The 19,177-nt window shown below is 38.9% G+C and overlaps 1 protein-coding gene across 1 annotated transcript in view; it reads right to left on the bottom strand.

Annotated features, from left to right (window-relative positions):
* Positions 1–13,955, bottom strand: part of enpp1 (ectonucleotide pyrophosphatase/phosphodiesterase 1) — a 64,732-nt gene extending 50,777 nt beyond the window's left edge. Inside the window, exon 1 of the mRNA XM_057823274.1 lies at positions 13,751–13,955. Within this exon, the coding sequence (XP_057679257.1) occupies positions 13,751–13,870 (120 nt within the window). The 5' untranslated portion in view covers positions 13,871–13,955. The remainder of the gene's footprint in view (positions 1–13,750) is intronic.
* Positions 13,956–19,177: the final 5,222 nt, after the last annotated feature.

Genomic DNA, 19,177 nt, shown 5'->3' with positions numbered 1-19,177 from the left:
ACGACTACAGTTATCCCTCGTTTTGCGCGGTTACTGGGGACCAGGATCCACAGGATTCAGTGAAAAACCGCGAAGTAGCTTGTCTGTTTTCAATGTATTTATCCAGATTTAGCATTGGAAAGAGATACACACTGTGTAAGACATGTTTTTTTTCACTTTTTTCCCCAAAGTATAATTAAAAATAAATGTATGTACATATATATATATATATAAATATTAATAAATGGTTTTCAAGCACTTCAAATGTAATAATTATGATACGTTTTAATCATGTTATTGTCCTACCCAATGATTTTTAAACAAGAATAAAGTAGAAAAATGCTTGTCTTTATTAAATGCTTCAATGAGTGAGCCCACTCAAATCCGCTCAAGCTGCTCACTTACACACAATGAGTTGCCACAGCAACTGTTTAACAAGTTAAACGATGATTGACGCATGCAGCGCTTTGAAGTTTCGGCATCCAAGCGTCACTTGCAACATCAAACCTTAACGTCTGTCAATCATCGTTAACTTTAATAAGCAACTCCAGTGCACTGCCTGACCAAGAAAAGCAACAGGAGCAAGACTGAGTCTTCTGCCCTCAGCCGAGCGTATGGCTACTCGACTTTGGCAGCGAGCTAAACCGACAAAGAAACTTGGAGGCCCGAACTCCTTCCTCTCATTTATTTCTTTGTGTCAACGTGTGTGCGTGTGTGTGTTAAAAAGATTTTGTTTTGTCAAGGGTTCCCAACGATATATGGTGCAGAGGAGGTGTGTAACGTCTTAACACCTCAAGGCCTCTTTTCCAACTGAAATAAAAAGTTCTTTCTGCCTGCTGCTTACAGCAAATCGCCACTAGGGGAAGCCGAGCGCAAACAGCAATACCAAAGAAAAACTTAAGATTCTGAGTTACAATAGCGACATCCTGTGGACGGATGAACAATATACAATCTTAGAAAGAAACCCAAAAAGTAGTCAACATAAGACCAGAGGACATAACACTCCCCGCCTGACATCTGCAAGATGTCAGCTCTTAACTAATGAACGATACACAACAATAACTCGTTTTACATGCTATCCTTAGACATCAAAAGCACAACTTCACGAATTGGGCGAATGTAAAACCTATTCTCGCCGTTTCGGAAAATCTTAACCTCAACTTTTCTGACATTACCGTCCTCACTTGGGAAAGATTTTGTGATCAGTCCGAGTGGCCAATTATTCCTATGTTCCAGAGACTCCCTCATTAAAACAACGTCGCCCATTTGAAGGTTCGGCTTTTTTATTTTCCACTTGCGACGAACCTGCAAGCCTGCGATGTATTCTTTCTGCCAACGACTCCAGAAAACATTAGCTAAGTACTGCACGCGCTTCCATTGGGCTTTGAATAGGTCACTGGTCTGAAACTGCCCTGGTGGAATCGGTGGTGTGCCAACCTTTTGCGTGAGTAGCATCGCAGGAGTAAGAATGACTGGGTTTTCGGGATCTGTAGAAACGGCTGTTAGCGGACGGGCATTTACAATTGCGGTGACTTCAGCTAACAATGTTACGAGTACTTCATGTGTGAGCTTCCCATATGGATGTTCAAGGAGCATTGCATTGAGGATTTTTCGGGTGACGCCGATCATGCGTTCCCAGGAACCAGCCATATGGGATGCATGTGGAGGATTAAACTGCCATTTGCACGCACTGTCTTTCAAGAATGTGCCTATTTTGTCATTGTGACAGCCTAGTTTGTCTATTTGGAGCTCTTTGCAGGCACTCACAAAATTTGTCCCACAATCAGATCTCAAGAGTTTGGCACCACCTCGGATGGCAAAGAAACGACGCAGTGCATTAATGAATGACGATGTGTCCATTGACTCAATCACTTCAATATGAATTGCACGTGTACTCATGCAGGTGAATATGACTGCCCATCTTTTAGCATCTGCATTAGCACCACGCGTTTTTCTCACTGTAACGGACCAGGGACCGAACACATCAAGGCCTACATTTGTGAAAGGAGGGTCCGTGGACAGCCTGTCTTCAGGTAGCTCAGCCATGATCTGTTCAGGTTGCCTGCCCCTTAATTTGCGGCATGTGATGCACTTGAAAATCACACTGCTTACTGCTCTTTTTCCTCCCACAATCCAAAAGCCCCCTGCTCTGACTGCTCCCTCCGTGAAATGCCTTCCCTGGTGACATAATTTTTCGTGAAAGTGTCTTATTATGAGCTGAGCAAGATGGTGCTTTCCAGGGATTAGTATGGGATTGGTTTCTTCTGCAGACAACTGTGCTTTCTTTAGTCGGCCTCCAACTTTAAGGAGCCCTTGCGTGTCAACAAATGGATTCAGTTTGCTGAGTGGACTTGAGTTTTTTAAAGCTGTGCCTTTTTCAATGCATCCAATATCTTCTGCGAAGACCTCTCTTTGAACGGTGCGAATGATCGTGGTCTTGGCTAGTTGCAGTGACTTTTCAGTTAAATGTTTGTTGCAGTTGTGCCAGCCACGACAGGAAACCTCAGAGTTGTTCTTGAATGATTGAGCTATATGTTGGAGTTTGGCAATAGCCTTTTGCAGCACCTTCCAACTTGAAAACCTTTCAAATCTGGCACTATTAAACTGGCCTTTTGATAGGGTGGTAGTGCAAGTTGTTACCTCAGGACGCAACTCACAGTCAGTCTCTGGGTCTATGAGATCGAAGGTTTGACTTCGAACTTGACTTTGGTCCAACCTGGAGAGGAAAGCTGGGCCTCTGAGCCAGGTGGAGCTGGAGAGCTGCTCAGCGGGCAACGCTCGTGTGGCATGGTCTGCCGGATTTAAGTGTGTGGGCACGTAATGCCACTGGTGAGTTTGTGCAAAGCGCCTGATGCGTTCGACTCTGTTGTGCACATAAACGTGAAAGCGTCTCTTGGTGTTTGAGATGTACCCAAGCACTACCTTTGAGTCTGTGTAAAGATTCACCTGATCGACTGTGACATCCAGCTCCTCTAGAACCAACTCTGCTACTTCCACGGCCAGGACTGCTGCACAGAGTTCAAGTCGGGGTATGGTGATGTCTGGTTTAGGAGCTAAACGTGCTTTGCCGAGGAGGAATCCCACTTCGCTGTGTCCGTCCTCATTTGTGAGTTTGAGGTATGCTACCGCACCTACGGCTTTTGTGGAAGCATCACAAAAAACGTCAATCTCTATTCTTTGGGCTGCAGACAGCGGTATTGAAGTGTACATTCTGGGAATTTCAAGATGTTGTAGGTGTCCGAGGGAACTTTTCCACTTTTGCCACTGTTCTAATTTGTCTTTTGGCAGTTCAGTGTCCCACTCTGAAACATTTGTGGAAATGTCTCTGAGTATGGTTCTACCCCCTACGATCACTGGAATAGCAAAACCAAGTGGGTCGAACACACTGTTGATAACTGACAGAACTCCCCTTTTTGTGAACGGCCTTTCATTTACTCTTACTTGGAACTTGAATTGGTCAGTCAACAGCTCCCATCCTAAGCCCAAACTGCGCTGCATTGGTGGGGTAGTCTGCCCAATGTCAAGACCTTGCATGCCTACAGCACGATCTTCGGTTGGAAAGGCTCCTGTTATGAGAGGACAATTGGATGAGATTTTGTGCAGGCGTATGTTACACTGAGCCAGCATCTTCTGTGCCCTACTAAGAACATCAATGGCCTGCTCTATGGAAGAGAATGACTTTAGCCCATCATCTACATAGAAGTGCCGTTCAATGAATTCTTTTGCGTCACTGCCAAATTCCATTTCTCCTTCTATGGCTGTTCTTTTCAGTCCAAAGATGGCGACTGATGGGGAAGGACAATTACCAAACACATGGACAGTCATCCTAAATTCTTGCACTTTTCCATCAAGGTCATGATTTTGGAACCACAAGAAACGAAGGTAGTTACGGTGGTCTTCTCGTACTATAAAGTTGTGAAACATATGCTCCACATCTGCCATAACGGCGTATGGGTCGGACCTAAACCGCATCAGAACTCCTACGAGAGTGTTGTTAAGATCTGGTCCCTTGAGGAGCACGTCATTGAGAGAAACATTGTCAAGTTGAGCACTCGAATCAAAGACTACCCTAATTTTTTCTGGCTTTTGCGGGTGGTAAACGCCAAAACTAGGGAGATACCAGCACTCTTGATCTGGCGCCAGTGCGGGCGCTGGTTCGGCATGGCCCTTGCTGAATATTTTCTCCATAAACTCAGCGTAATGCGCTCTCATTTCAGGTTTTCTTCTCAGCGTTTTGCGGAGCGACATTAAACGATTGTAGGCCTGCTGCCGATTGTCAGGTAGGCGCCGCCTAGGTGAGCGGAATGGAAGTGGAGCTACCCAGTTATTCGCCTCATCTTTAGCAAAGTTGTTGTGCATAATGTCTAGGAACAACGCATCTTCTGCCGAAAGTGCAACTTTGTCGTCATTTGTTGTTTGTTGGAAAATATGTTGTCCTAGTTCCGCTTGTGTGTTTAGTGGATCGTTTTTGGTGTATTTCTCTTTGATAACGATTGTGTTTTCGCAAGGACTGAGGAACGTGGGACGTCCACTGTTTAGAACGTTCGTCTTAAATGAGTTCAATGTGGGTTTATGAGCTCCAGAGAGACAGACATCACCTATGACAACCCATCCTAAATCGAGACGCTGGGCATGAGGTGCATTGTTTGGCCCATTTACCTGACCACGAACTTTATGAGCCTGAATGATGTCCCTTCCCAGGAGCAGAAGAATGTCTGCCGATGGGTCGAGAGGAGGAATCTGTGAAGCGATTGATCGCAAATGAGGGTGAGCTGCTGCTACCTCAGGGCTGGGAATTTCGTCTCTATTATCTGGAATCTGATCACATTCTGTTATTGTAGGCAGCATCATGGAGACCTTACCATCTACATCTTCTACAACAAAGCCATCAGCTTTGCGACCTCGTGTCTCTGATAAACCTGCACATGTTCTCATGGTGTATGGGAATATGGTACTTTGCACATTAAACATGTCAAAAAACGCAGATCTGGCTAAGGATGAATTGCTCTGATCATCCAACATGGCATATACCCTCTTTTTCTTTTCTGGAGAAGTTCGGCGATATACATTAACTAAACAGATCTTTGAGCATGATTTTCCTTTTACGCCTTGCCCACATACTTCTGTGCAACTGGCTGTGTTCACAGGATTTGGGCCCTCAGACTCCCCGCCGTGACTCTGGGTTGGGGGATTAAAGTCTTGAGGTGTCCATGGAGGTGGACCGACATGCATGGCAGACACATGAGCATCGCTATCACATTCTGAGCATTGGATAATAGCTTTACAGTCTCGAGCCCTGTGATTTGTGGACGCACAACATTTAAAACAAATGGCGTGCTCTTTGAGAATGTTCTTTCTTTCGTCTAGTGTTTTCATTCTAAACCCCCTGCATTTGACGAGTGAATGTGGTTTTTGGTGGATAGGACATTGTTTGTCTGGATCGAGTGCTGTCAATTTAGCCGGACTGATCTCTATTTTATTCACCGCCAATGGAACTCTGTATTTGTCTCGTCTTACTGATGTCTTATCAACCCTTGGATTTATTACGTTTGAACACTGTAACATAAAGCTAGGGTCTGTTCTCATTTCAGCGTAGTCATTTACGAACCGCACAAAATACGAAAAAGGTGGATAGACTGCACCGTTTTCCCTTTTGTATTTGGTACCTTGTGTAACCCATGACTCCTGGAGTCCATATGGGAGTTTTTCAACTATCGGGTTTATGCCCCTTGGTGTGTCGAGAAAGCTAAGACCCGGCAAATAACTTTCACTTTTGGCATACGATAGCTCTAACAGAAGATCAGCAAGCTCCTGCAGTAAGTGAGTGTCTTTGTTGGAGATTCTTGGAAAAGTCTGCAACCGTTGGAAGAGTGAGGATTCAATTACCTCTGGAGAGCCATAAGTCTTGTCTAGCCGCTGCCACAGACGTTGGAGACCTGCCTGTGGATTACTCACGTGGACCGCCCTGATCCTCTGAGCGTGTTGAAGAGACTCCCCGCCGAGCCACTTGGTGAGAAGGTCGAGCTCTTCGCTGGGCTTGAGATTGAGGCCTTCCGTCGCGTTGCAGAACATGGACTTCCAGGACAGGTAGGACTCTGGCCGGTTGTCGAAAACCTTGAACCCCGATGTCAGCAGATCACGCCGTGCTAGATAGGCTGCTAAATTGGACAGTTCACTTTGTGGGGTTGCTGAAGGTGTAGGCTGGTGTGAGATGTCCGTTCTCGCACGATGAGATTGGAGATGCTCTTCGTCAGCGATGTCGATGTGACGCACATGTGGAAAAGCACCAGCTGATTTTGGGCTATTTTCTGGTTGTTGAGAGTCATTGTGCCTAACCAGGTGCTCATTGTTTGGCGTTTGTGTGCCATCTGCTTGGACACGCTGGTCGTCAAAGTGAGCATGCACATACTCTTGTGCACGCCTGATGGAGGGGGGTGTCTTGGAAAATACCCCTTGCTCGCTGAGGTCGACTTTGGCGCGCTCCTCTTCTTCGAAAGTCGCCTCCCAAACTTTAGCTGCGGCGAGCGCTGCTTCTGCTTCACCTTCCGTCTTCAGAGCGTGTAGTGTTGCCTCGATGCGTGCCTTCTCGACCTCCATGTCGATTTGGCGTTTGGCGTACCGTGCTCTGGCGTAGGCAGCTTCGGCGTCTGCTCGTGCTTGTGCAGCAGCTTGACTCGTTCTGGACCGGCGTGAAGAATGAGAATGACTGGCCTCCGACCTGGTGACCACTTGGCTGATAGGTGGTGAAACTTCTTGCTGAGACATCTTGGGTGCTTGATGTGTTGAAAATCTTTTTACTCTTCTGCCCTCAGCCGAGCGTATGGCTACTCGACTTTGGCAGCGAGCTAAACCGACAAAGAAACTTGGAGGCCCGAACTCCTTCCTCTCATTTATTTCTTTGTGTCAACGTGTGTGCGTGTGTGTGTTAAAAAGATTTTGTTTTGTCAAGGGTTCCCAACGATATATGGTGCAGAGGAGGTGTGTAACGTCTTAACACCTCAAGGCCTCTTTTCCAACTGAAATAAAAAGTTCTTTCTGCCTGCTGCTTACAGCAAATCGCCACTAGGGGAAGCCGAGCGCAAACAGCAATACCAAAGAAAAACTTAAGATTCTGAGTTACAATAGCGACATCCTGTGGACGGATGAACAATATACAATCTTAGAAAGAAACCCAAAAAGTAGTCAACATAAGACCAGAGGACATAACACTGAGAGACTATATGATCAGATCGGGACAGCTCTATAAAATACTGCTTTTATTTATTTATTTATTTATTCAATTTTTTTATTAAAAAAAAAAAAAAATCTGCAATGGACTAAAGACGCAAAGTTTGAAGCCCGAAGTAGCGAGGGATCACTGTATTGAGGCTACCTAAAAGAAGATTAACCCAAAATACTGACAACGAGGTGCTCTTAGCTGCAATGACAGTACACTAACCACCAAGTTCTTATAATGTTAGGAATAGCGACCCATGCCAGGGCCAAAGTACATCAAATCAGGAAAACCTGTATGGTGGAAAGCAGTTTAAATCTCAACACTTAAGTTTTACATTTTGTCTTTGCTTTAAGCAGTTATTTTCAATCATATGTCCATCTTAGATACTTGACATGTGTTGGCCTGGTGCTGAAGTCAATCATTTTCATACTCGTAGCATGATTATGGATTATTTTCTTTATTGTTCTCTGCTATCGACAGACCAGCTAAGACACGTCTCAAGTAGTAATAGTTAAGCTCCGTGTTTGTAGCTTGCTTTTGGTTTTAACTTTATTAAATGCAATACTTTTTGGATGAAATTTGTTTTAACTGTTACACTTTGCTGTGGATACATTTGCTATATAATGATTATTTTTTATCTTTTCTTAATTAGAAAGGTAAGCTACCCCAGTGTTTTTTAAAATAATAATTTTTTTTTTTTTTTTTTTTTTTTTTTTTTAAACACTGTAAGAGGAGCATTGATGCCCATTTTCTTCAAAATGTTCTTGCATATTTTTGTTGTTTTCTTTCATTTTTTTTTTCTCTTTGCAAGCTCGTTTATTGCAGTTTGAGAAGAACCAGTGTTACAATTATTAACAGATGCAGAGTGACTGCTATGTACTCCAGGAAGCAGCAGATTGGAGTCTAAAGTTTTGCCCACATATGTCTCCAATCAAAGCTGTTCAGTGCCATTTAGGTACATTTAACCCAGAAGCCCAGCCATTGTATAGGTGCTCATATTAGGTGCAGGTCTGAAAACGTTGGATACAATTTGTTTAACCATTTTCAACTGATCTGGTAGAATGAAATTCGCAACATACGTAATATAACGTATAGTAATTTTGTGTGGCAAGGACACACATGTAGAAGGCCTTTTTAAAAATAACAATTTAACTTCAAACTTTACTCTTCACTATGATCACATGCATTTCAACAGCAGTTGGAAAAAGACCCTCATCGCTCACACACACTAACCTCCTGTGACCCCTTATAGCAAGGGGGGAGTCGCTCCTGTCTCCTGAGCAGTGTCTCTTGGCATTAGGGTGAAAACATTTTGTTTCCGTGTTCACACAGTCACATACGTAAGCTATATACCCACGCACAAAAGTTTAAAACTAGGGTTGTCAAACTTTTCATCGCGAGCTACATCAGATGCATGGTTATACAATTATGGAACCCAATACATTCATCAGAGGTTAATCATATACACATAAAAACTAGGGCTGTCAAACGATTAAATTTTTTAATAGAGTTAATTACAGCTTAAAAATTAATTAATCGTAATTAATCGCAATTAATCGCAATTCAAACCATCTATAAAATATGCCATATTTTTCTGTAAATTATATATATATTCTGTATAATAATTTGTTGGAATGGAAAGATAAGACACAAGATGGATATATACATTCAACATACGGACTGTAGTGGGCATTTCACTCTACTGTCATTTAAATCTGTCTATGCTGTCCTCACTCCGAAGCGTTTACTTTTTCCAAAGCTAGACAGCTAGTGAACGACGCCTTAATAATCAGACTTCTTCCTTTTTCATCTGATTTATTAATAAAATGGCCTCAAACCACTGTCCTCTTTAAACTACAAAAAAAAAAAGTACACAAGCATTGCATTAGCAACAACGTTAGCTTAGCACGCTATACAGGTTCACTAAACATAAACAAAAAGCGTCTCATACAAAAAATATAACATTTCGCTTACTAACATAATATGTACATTCTTTACAACAACCATACTTACGGACAAATCTTGTCCAAGGATCATATAAGCACAACATTACAACGTAGGCGTAAGCCCGAGACGTCGTGCAGCCATATTGAACTGGCAAGAAAGCAATAAACCATGTCGCAAAGCTACCACAAGAATTCGCTGTTAGACAGCACAAAAAACCTTGCTGTAAAACTTACCAAAAGGCAGAATACTGTCTGAGCGGGACATGTGCGTTAATTGCGTCAAATATTTTAACGTGATTAATTTAAAAAATTAATTACCGCGCGTTAACGCGATAATTTTGACAGCCCTAATAAAAACATGACACGTTCACCTATTATCACTATTTAGCAACAAATGATTGGATAAGTAGTTTTGACATCAAGAAAGGAAGAAAAAATAATATGAGATATTAAAGCATTGTGCAATTCGAATACACTCAAATGGTGGATTATACATTATATTAGTTATTAATGACAGTTTGCTAGATGTATTACCGGTATGTCTAATTGGCTGTTACAATTTCAGAATTTTAAATGAAATGTCACAGGAAAAAAATAGACATTTCCAGATTGGAATAAACTTAATTTAATGCTCCAAAAGCAAATACATTAGACCCTCACAAAGTAGGCACCACTATTTTTTGCTAATAATTATAATATCAACCGAAAGTTTAAAACAGAAAAATAAATAAATTCTGCAAGTGTGATTGCAGTGCAATTAGGTGTTTTCAACAGGTTGAAATAACAGATTCCCAAAACTGAAAAGATGAAAAGAAAAATAATATATTTTTTAATAAAAGGAAAAAATAAGTGTCCACTGTAGTGGCATAGGTATTCTTCTCTATTTGTGTTAACTCTCAAATGTATGCAGTGGCCAACGTATGCCTCCTGGTTCCTTCTTGGTGGTATTTTTGGATGGTAGCAGATGTTACTTGCACCACCTGCAAAAGGTTATGGTAACACACTAAGAAACGGTCCTATGTTTATCCAGTAACCAAACAAATCTCCTAAATGAGGCAATTGAGGGAAATATATTGCTTCTCTGAATCTGTTACTTTATGGTTATGGCGAGGATTGCCATCTGTCCCTTGAAAAACGGAATCGTCCGGAATTCAGAAACAAAAGTACATGTCCCATATTAAGCTTACAAGGGACGTGTTTTGTCCCGTATTATCATGAAAATCCAAAATAGTGTTTTATTTGTAGAAAGGACGAATACTGGTATGGTGCCTTTTTAAGAGGGTGGGAAACAAGAGGTTTGAGTAAAGCTCGACTAAAAAGCATGCTCAAAATGATGATGATTTGTTTTCTTGTTCTTCTCTGTATACTTTATTTTCACTATTAGTTTTATATTTTTGCCACAATATATTGGAGAGGAGACTTTGAACGCACTTTAATTGTTTAAAAAAAAAAAAAAAAAAAAAAGCTTACTTCCGCTAAATGTTTGCACGTTTAAAAAAAGTAAAACAACAACCCAACAACACAAACACACACACAAAAAAGCCTCAGCACCTTATGGGTTAACTTATACAATTTTAACTTTAGCATGACAGATGTTTAAATTTATTCTAGTATTTTTTACATTAAAAATGCATTACTGATAATTACTGTTTTTCTTTTGCTTAGCGTAGGCTATATCACTCAAATATGTACTTAAAACAGTTTTGAGTAAAATTATTATAATATAATAATTATGATAGAAATTCACTTTTCACAAACAAAAAAAAATATTAAAGGTTATCAGTTATCGGGCCGGCCGGCCGGCTCGACCATTTTTTTTTTTTTTTTCAAGTTGAGTTGGCAACCCTAGTCATGGCGTATACTAGTACTGTATATTCATTGTTGCTGCTGCTGTCCCTGTTTTTCCACTTTATAGTTAGTTTGTCAGGAAATAAAAGTAGGTTAAAGTAATTAAGTAGTTTCTCTTCGACATGTGGTTTACATTATTGTCTATTATTTAAACTGGGAGGGATGGCAGTGAATTACCATGTTTCCGTGCCATCGACGGCAATAGACGTCATATTCATTAAAATGGATTGGACATTCATCAATGTCAATAGCAGCCAACTACCATACTATTCGAACTATAAGGCGCACCTGTCTAGTGTCTCTGAATGTGCCAGTCCATTTTTCCCCTAAAACGCACGTTTGATTGGCTGATCAATTGACCCCCCCCACACACACACACACTCACTCATTCACAGCCCGAGAGAAATACAACATGCCCCCTCCCCCGCCCCCTTCAAAGACGAGGGATATTAGAAGTTTTTTTCTGCCAGCAGCAGCCACTGTAAGTAATGTAAAAAGACGTCAATGTTGTGGAGGTGGGGAACACTCCACTAATTTCGCTACTGCTACAGCGCTTCAAGTCAATTTTACTCACTGAGATTTCTTGAAATAAGAAAAACAGCTAGCTGAAAATAAGCTTAACAGACTTATTTTGAGCAAAAAGTTTGTATATTTAATCTTAAAAACTTTTGTTCTTAATTCAAGAATTTTGTTCAAAACATTATTTAAAATATATTTTTTCTTGATTTAGGTGAAAAATGAACAACTTTTAGATGTATAGGCTCAATACGGACAAATAGTAATATTTACTTAAAGTCAGTGTAAGAATCTGACGTATCAATCTGTTAATTAGCCTTTAACACTCAAAAAAAGATGGAGAAAATTATTTGACAAGATTTAACAAAAATTATCAGATTAAGACGTTATAAATTTGCAGTGTGAACGTCAGTATAGGTCAATACAGATTTATTTTGCATTAATCATTTAGCCTATTAATTAATTAGGTCCATACTGGTGAGAAATGTAGCCCTGACCCCCATTCACCAAATATGTTTGGTCTTATTAATGTCCCGTCCTCAGCAAAAAGTGTACATGCAGTTTATGCTGTTCTATCATGTTGTTGTTTCAAACCTTCTATCATCACTACCAATATTAAGACCAAACCTACGCCCTTGGTCACAAGTATTTATTAATGCTCATGATAGTGTTATGTCATAATAATGAGGGTCTTATGGCAGTCTTAAGACGCTGCTGTCAAATAAAGTGTTACCTATAAACCCAAATAAATCAACAAATAAGCTGCACTGGACTATAAACCGCATGATTCAAAATGAGAGGGAAACGTAGCGCCTTATAGTCCGAAAATTACAGTTGTTAATTCTTTCAATGCCATTGCCGATAAGACACCCAATCATGTGGGTCTTTTTATCCTTCTGCTGTGCGTTTAAAGTAGTTTGTCTCAAGTAGATGTCCAATCCATTTGAACTGGGAGGGATAGCCTTGCATTTCAAATAAATTGGACGTCTATCGTTGTCAATGGCAGCCAATTTAAGGGCGAAGGGGGCTTTATTGAAAAAAAAAAAAATCACACTAGTTCAGATCATCGGCGGAGTTTGACTTTTGGGGCGGGGTGGCACAACATGTTGATGACCCCAAAACGCAGTGTCAGCAATATAATTAACTTACAAAAATATTTATAATAATAAGTTGACAAGGAGTGTTTTTTGTTTCCCATCATTCTTGAGGGGAATTCTAAATCAGGCTGCTTAGGCTTGCTTGAATATGGTACGCCCGCCGGTGTTGTGCCAATGTAGTTACCCCAGTCAAAAATTGTATCCCCTGGGCGGAGCCATATGGAGGTAGATTTGTGTCTTTATTATTCAATCCAAAAAAAGTTGCTTCAATCAAAATATATATTTTCAACCCCAAAAAAGTTGCTTGAATAAAAAAAAAAAAAAAAAAAAGTGTTTGAATGCAATTTTGACATTTTAAACTCCAAAAAATGCATACGAAAGCTATTTTGCTTAGATTTTTTTTTTTTTTTTTTTTTTTTTGATTGAAGCAACTTTCTTGATTGAAGTAATGTTGATTTGTGTTTGGGCCACATTTTAGCTAAGACATTTTTGTCATTATTCAATCAAAAAATAAGTTGCCTAAAAATATATATAGATTTTCAAAAAGAAAAATCACTTCAATCAAAAAAAAAAAAAAAAAAATCAGTGATGGTAAAAGTTTTTGAATGCAAAAAAAAATTGAGATTTGCATTATAAGACACTTAATTTTTCATCAAAAAAGTTTTCTTTGATTGAAGCAATCCTTTTTGTGTTTGGGCCATAGTATGGGTAGGACATGTGTGTCTAAATCATTTAATCCCCCCAAAAGTTGCTTCAATCAAAAAATATATATATTTTCAAAGAAAAAAAATCATTTGATTTTTTTTTTTTTTTTTTTTAATTTATATGCAGAGCAAATGACCGTCTAAGTTGCTAGTCACATGATCTGTTCGAAAAATAATTTTGACCCATTATAGAAATATATTTTTTGTTTATTTCATTCATTTTTGTTGCAGTTTTATTGCTTTACAACTTTTATATACTAGTATATAGGAAAGTCAATTACATGCAATGACACTTTTCGGCCACCAACCCCCCCCCCCCCCCCCCTTAAAATCCGCTTATGGTTAAGATAATGTTAGGAAAAAAGAGAAGTGCAGCTTGTCTATGATGACATAGGTGAGCTATCAAATAGATGCTCAGTTTGTGTGTATTTAGCAAAAACATACCGCAGAGATTATTTTACAACGCTTGCTGTTCTTCTGTGGCCTCTGACTCTGACTCTCCGGCTCCGACGTGCCAAACGGGGACAACGCATGCTCCTCTCCCTGCTTGGACGCTCCTTCCATGGCGCTCGGGTGTTCCAGGCACACACACACGCTCACACACACGCTCCAGACCGAGTGACAGAAAGACAGCGAGTGTGTTAGGAGGTAGAGTATTAAAAAAAAAAAAAAGAGAGAGAGAAAGAAAGAAAAAAGTAGAGGGCGTGAGAGGATGTGGCTGCGTGCTCGAAAGCACCGCCTCCTTAATTTTTCTGACGTCTTCAGAGTTTGCAGAGCAAAGGGGAGACACGCACATAAGGGAGTTCGACGACTGCAAAAGAAAAAATGCCATGGAGTTTACTTCCTCACAACTTGCCATTTAGTGTAAAGTTTCTATTGATTATATCTCTGACACGGTAGATTTGGATGTAAGTCAAGACAATTACGCTGGGTGCATTGCATAGTGACGTTCTGTCAAACGGTGACAATATGGCGCCCTCTCCTGTCACTGCCCAGACTTTATCTACGGCTTTCCATTCGATTCCATGCGCCTCATCAGTTTGATATTTCATTAGCTAGGAGACATTATAGGCGGAGTTTGACTTTTGGGGCGGGGGGGTATGGAGGTAAATTTGTGTCTTTATTATTCAATCAAAAAAATAGTCGCTTCAATTAAAAAAAAAAAAAAAAAAATGTTTGAATGCAAAAATAAATTTGGAACTCAAAAAATGCATGTGAAAGCTATTTTTATTATTTTTATTATTATTTTTTTTAAATTTATTATTATTTTTAATTGGAGTCAAGTTTTTTTGATTGAAGCAACTTTTTTGATTGAAGTAATGTTGATTTGTGTTTTGGACACATTTTGGCCAGGATGTTTTTGTCTTTATTATTCAATCAAAAAATAAATTGCTTAAAAATATATATATATAGATATATTCAAAAAGAAAAGTCACTTTAATCAAAAAACGAAAAATTTCAATCATAGAAAACATTTTCGAATGCGAAAAAATATTTGAGATTAAAAAATTTGCATTTGAACACTTAATTTTTCACTGAAAAAAATTCTTGGATTGAAGCAATCCTTTTTGTGTTTGGGCCATATTATGGGTAGGACATTTGTGTCTAAATCATTCAATCTCAAAAAAAGTTGCTTCAATCAAAAAAAAATATTTTCAATCAAAGAAAAAAATCATTTGAAAAATAAAATTGCCCTCCGCTAATTTTTGTTGTTGTTGTCGAAAATTATATGCAAAGCAAACGACCGTCTAAGGAGCTAGTCACATGATGTGTATATATATATGTATGTATGTATATATATATATATATATTAGTGTTGTTCCGATTATGTTTTTTTGCTCCCGATCCGATCCCGATCGTTTTAGTTTGAGTATCTGCCGATCCGATATTTCCCGATCCGATTGCTTTTTTTTGCTCCCGATTCAATTCCGATCATTCCCGATAATTTTTCCCGATCATATACATTTTGGCAATGCATTAAGAAAAAAAATGAATAAAACTCGGACATTCAACATACAGTACATAAGTACTGTATTTGTTTATTATGACAATAAATCCTCAAGATGGCATTTACATTATTAACATTCTTCCTGTGAGAGGGATCCATTGATAGAAAGACTTGTGACTTTGTATATTGTGACTAAATATTGCCATCTAGTGTATTTGTTGAGCTTTCAGTAAATGATACTGCAGCCATGCCCAAATGCATGATGGGAAGTGGAACCATGACTGTGCGTAGTGCTACCAATTAATATATCTTCTCTGCGTTGGGAAATTATATAAGGTGTTAAGAAAAAGATCATTTGCTACCTTGCTTCCCCACATTGCTTCCCTTGATATTTCTAATCGAAGGGAGAGGCATTGTAAGGCTTTAGCTAATTCATTAAGGCTCCAAAGGCTGCCAAAATTCACTGTACTCATTTCAAACTGTCTTTTATCACTCTATACCCTGTATAGGTAAAACGGCACCATTACAGATTGAGCGCGACAATGCGTGGGTGGGTCATGCAGCGCATGCATTAATTGCGTTAAATATTTTAACGTGATACATCTTTAAAAATATTAATTACCGCCGTTATCGGGATAAAATTGATAACCCTACCTTAAGCCTAAACTAAAGACTCTGGATGAGTGTAACATATTATGTTTGTAACGTTAAATACAATTAGAAAACAATTTAATTAAAAAAAATTTTTTGGGGGGATATTTTCGATATTTTTTTGCTGATTCTGATACTTTGAAAATGACGTGATCGGATGCCGATCGATCAGGACATCTCTAATAAATATACATATATATATATATATATATATATATATATATATATATATATATATATACATACATACATACATATATATATATATATATATACATATATACATATATATATATATACATACATACATACATATATATATATATACATATATATATATATATATATATATATATATATATATATATATATATATATATATATATATATATATATATATATATATATATATATAGGAACCACACCACATTCGCTTCTGGAGACTAAGAGTCTTAACTGTTAAAAATCATTTGAAGCTATTAGTTTTTCCCAAATCAATTCCCGATAAAACAAAAATAAAATTATGAATTAATAAAACAATTTGTTGATACTAAAAATACTTTTCACATGACGACCAAATTTGAATAAACACAGTCCGTTCTCATAAATGTAATTTTGCATTGCCAAAACATTCTTTGCAGAATAACTTTGCGCAAACTCTCAAATATAAGCTCATGGTGCAAAATGCTTGCCACCATACGCTGAGTTTCAGGGGGGGGCATAGCCCCCGGTGGCCGAAAACGTCATTGCATGTAATGGACTTTCCAATACAGTATATGAATTTATAATGGTCTTTTCCGGTAAAATGTTGTCTAAAAAAGTTGTGAAGCAATTAAACAATTTAACAAAAATGAATGGAATGCATACAAAAAAATGTTTTTATAATGGGTCAAAATTAATGTTCGAACAGATCGTGACTAGTACCTTAGAGACGGTGTTTTGCTTTGCTTAGGTGAAACCACCTCAGGACACAAGAAACAAGATGGATAAATGTAATTTTTTTTTCAAACCGAAGCTTTCAAAAGCGACAACAACTACTAAGCAAGAACCAAGGATTGAAGATGTACACCACGAAACGACGGAGACAACTGCCAAAATGGTGAGCAAAGTTTCAGTTTGTCCCACTAAAGACGCTAATTGTACAATAGAGCCACAACCGTGCATACCATATTCAATGGCCAAAAGCATAGCTGTCCTAAGCAGCCTGATCTAGAATTCACCCTCAAAAAACACGGGAAACAAAAAAACGCTAATTTTCAATGTATGATAATTGATATTCCTGGCTGGAATATTCAGTCAAAAAGGATGCGGTCTCCTGTTTTCCCTGCTGCCATTTTCCTTCTCCAAACTGCCATTTTCAGATCTCTCCACTGGTGTTCTATGGGATTCAGATCTGGACTCTTTGCTGGCCACTTTAGAAGTCTCCCGTGCTTTCTCTCAAAACAGTTTTCTAGTGCTTTTTGAAGTGTGTTTTGGGTCATTGTCCTGCTGGAAGACCCATGACCTCTGAGGGAGACCCAGCCTTCTCACACTGGGCCCTACATTATGCTGCAAAATTTGTTGGTAGTCTTGAGACTTCATAATGCCATGCACACGGTCAAGCAGTCCAGTGCCAGATGTAACAAAGCAACCCCAAAACATCAGGGAACCTCTGCCATGTGTGACTGTGGGCTTCCACCAAACTCCAGTCTGGCTTTTTTATGTTTTTGGGTCAAAGTGAGGTTTTCCTGGGTATCCTACCTTAGACTCCCGTTTCATTCAGTCGCCAACGGATAGTACGGGTTGACACTGTTGTACCCTCGGACTGCAGGACTGCTTTAATTTGTTTGGATGTTAGTCAAGGTTCTTTATTCACCATCCGCACAATCTTTCATTGAAATCTTTCATCAACTTTCTTTTCCGTCCACATCTAGGGAGGTTAGCCACAGTGCCATGGGCTTTGCACTTATTGATGACACTGAGCATGGTAGACACAGGAACAATCAGGTCTTTGGTGATGTACTTGTCGACTTGAGATTGCCCATGCTTCCTCACAATTTTGCTTCTCAAGTCCTCAGACGGTTCTTTGGTCTTCTTTCTTTTCTCCATGCTCAATGTGGTACACACAAGGACACAGGACAGGGGTTGAGTCAACTTTAATCCATTTTAACTGGCTGCACTTGTGATTTAGTTATTGCCACCACCTGTTATGTGCCACAGGTAAGTAACAGGTGCTGTTAATTACACATATTTTAGAAGCATCACATAATTTGTCAAAGGGTGCCAATACCTTTGTCCGGCCCATTTTTGGAGTTTTGTGTAAAATGATAATAATTTTTTTTTTTCATGCTCTTTTGTGTTTTTCATTGCAAGCAAAAATAAATGAAGATACAGTATTAATTGTAAGTACTTCCAGAGCATTTGTAATTGCAATAATTTTCTGAGAGAAATTGAGCATTATCTGACAGAATTGCAGAGCCAAATTCCAGTCCTTTTGGCAAGCACTATATCTATTCTGAGAAAAGATATTGTAAGGTTTCTAAAAATACATTTGTACCGCTTCAGGAAAAAATATCCTTCTCCCAGACTAGACATTGTGTTTTCAGTTGTTTTTGTTATAGTGTGTGCTAGTGTTTACATTTTTGCAGTTTTGATCAGCTGTTTTTGTGTCAAAGTTTGAATTATGAAGAGACAGAGTGTGGCTTTGTTTACTGTATATAGTTTTAGAAAAGTGTGTGCTGCTTACAATTTGGAGAACGTACTAAAAAGTGGATTTCACAAATTACATATATGAAGAAAATACAAACCATTGGACAGCAACATTTATTCCAATTTTACACTTCAGATCAAATTTCTAACGCAGTTGTTTATCATGCCACGATGCAAATATACTTATCGACGCAACCATGCACCCATGCACCCTGCCATCTCCACCCATTCATCCATCCATCCATGCAACAACCTGCTGTTATTCAGATAAAACTGACATGACTGTCCAGGTTAACCTTTGACTGTATTTTGAAGACATATTGTGTGTTAATAAATTGATTATAAATAACATGCACGCAATGACAAAGGACCCAATCATTAAAAAACACAATAACTAACATATTAAAAACAAAAAAAATCAACATCCCGAATTACAACTTTTTTTTTTTTTTTATCTTACCTCAGGTATGGTCGAGTATTTAGAACTGCAATACAACAGCAAGCAAGGGTGTAGGTTTGCATAGGGACGGTAGGGATATAAAACTAGCAACTTTTCAGGATGCACAAATTGTCCCCACCAACTT

The sequence above is a fragment of the Corythoichthys intestinalis genome, chromosome 19 (assembly GCF_030265065.1).
Source record: "Corythoichthys intestinalis isolate RoL2023-P3 chromosome 19, ASM3026506v1, whole genome shotgun sequence".
In the NCBI taxonomy this organism is placed as follows: Eukaryota; Metazoa; Chordata; class Actinopteri; order Syngnathiformes; family Syngnathidae; genus Corythoichthys; species Corythoichthys intestinalis.
This window is presented reverse-complemented; position numbering and strand designations above follow the sequence as displayed.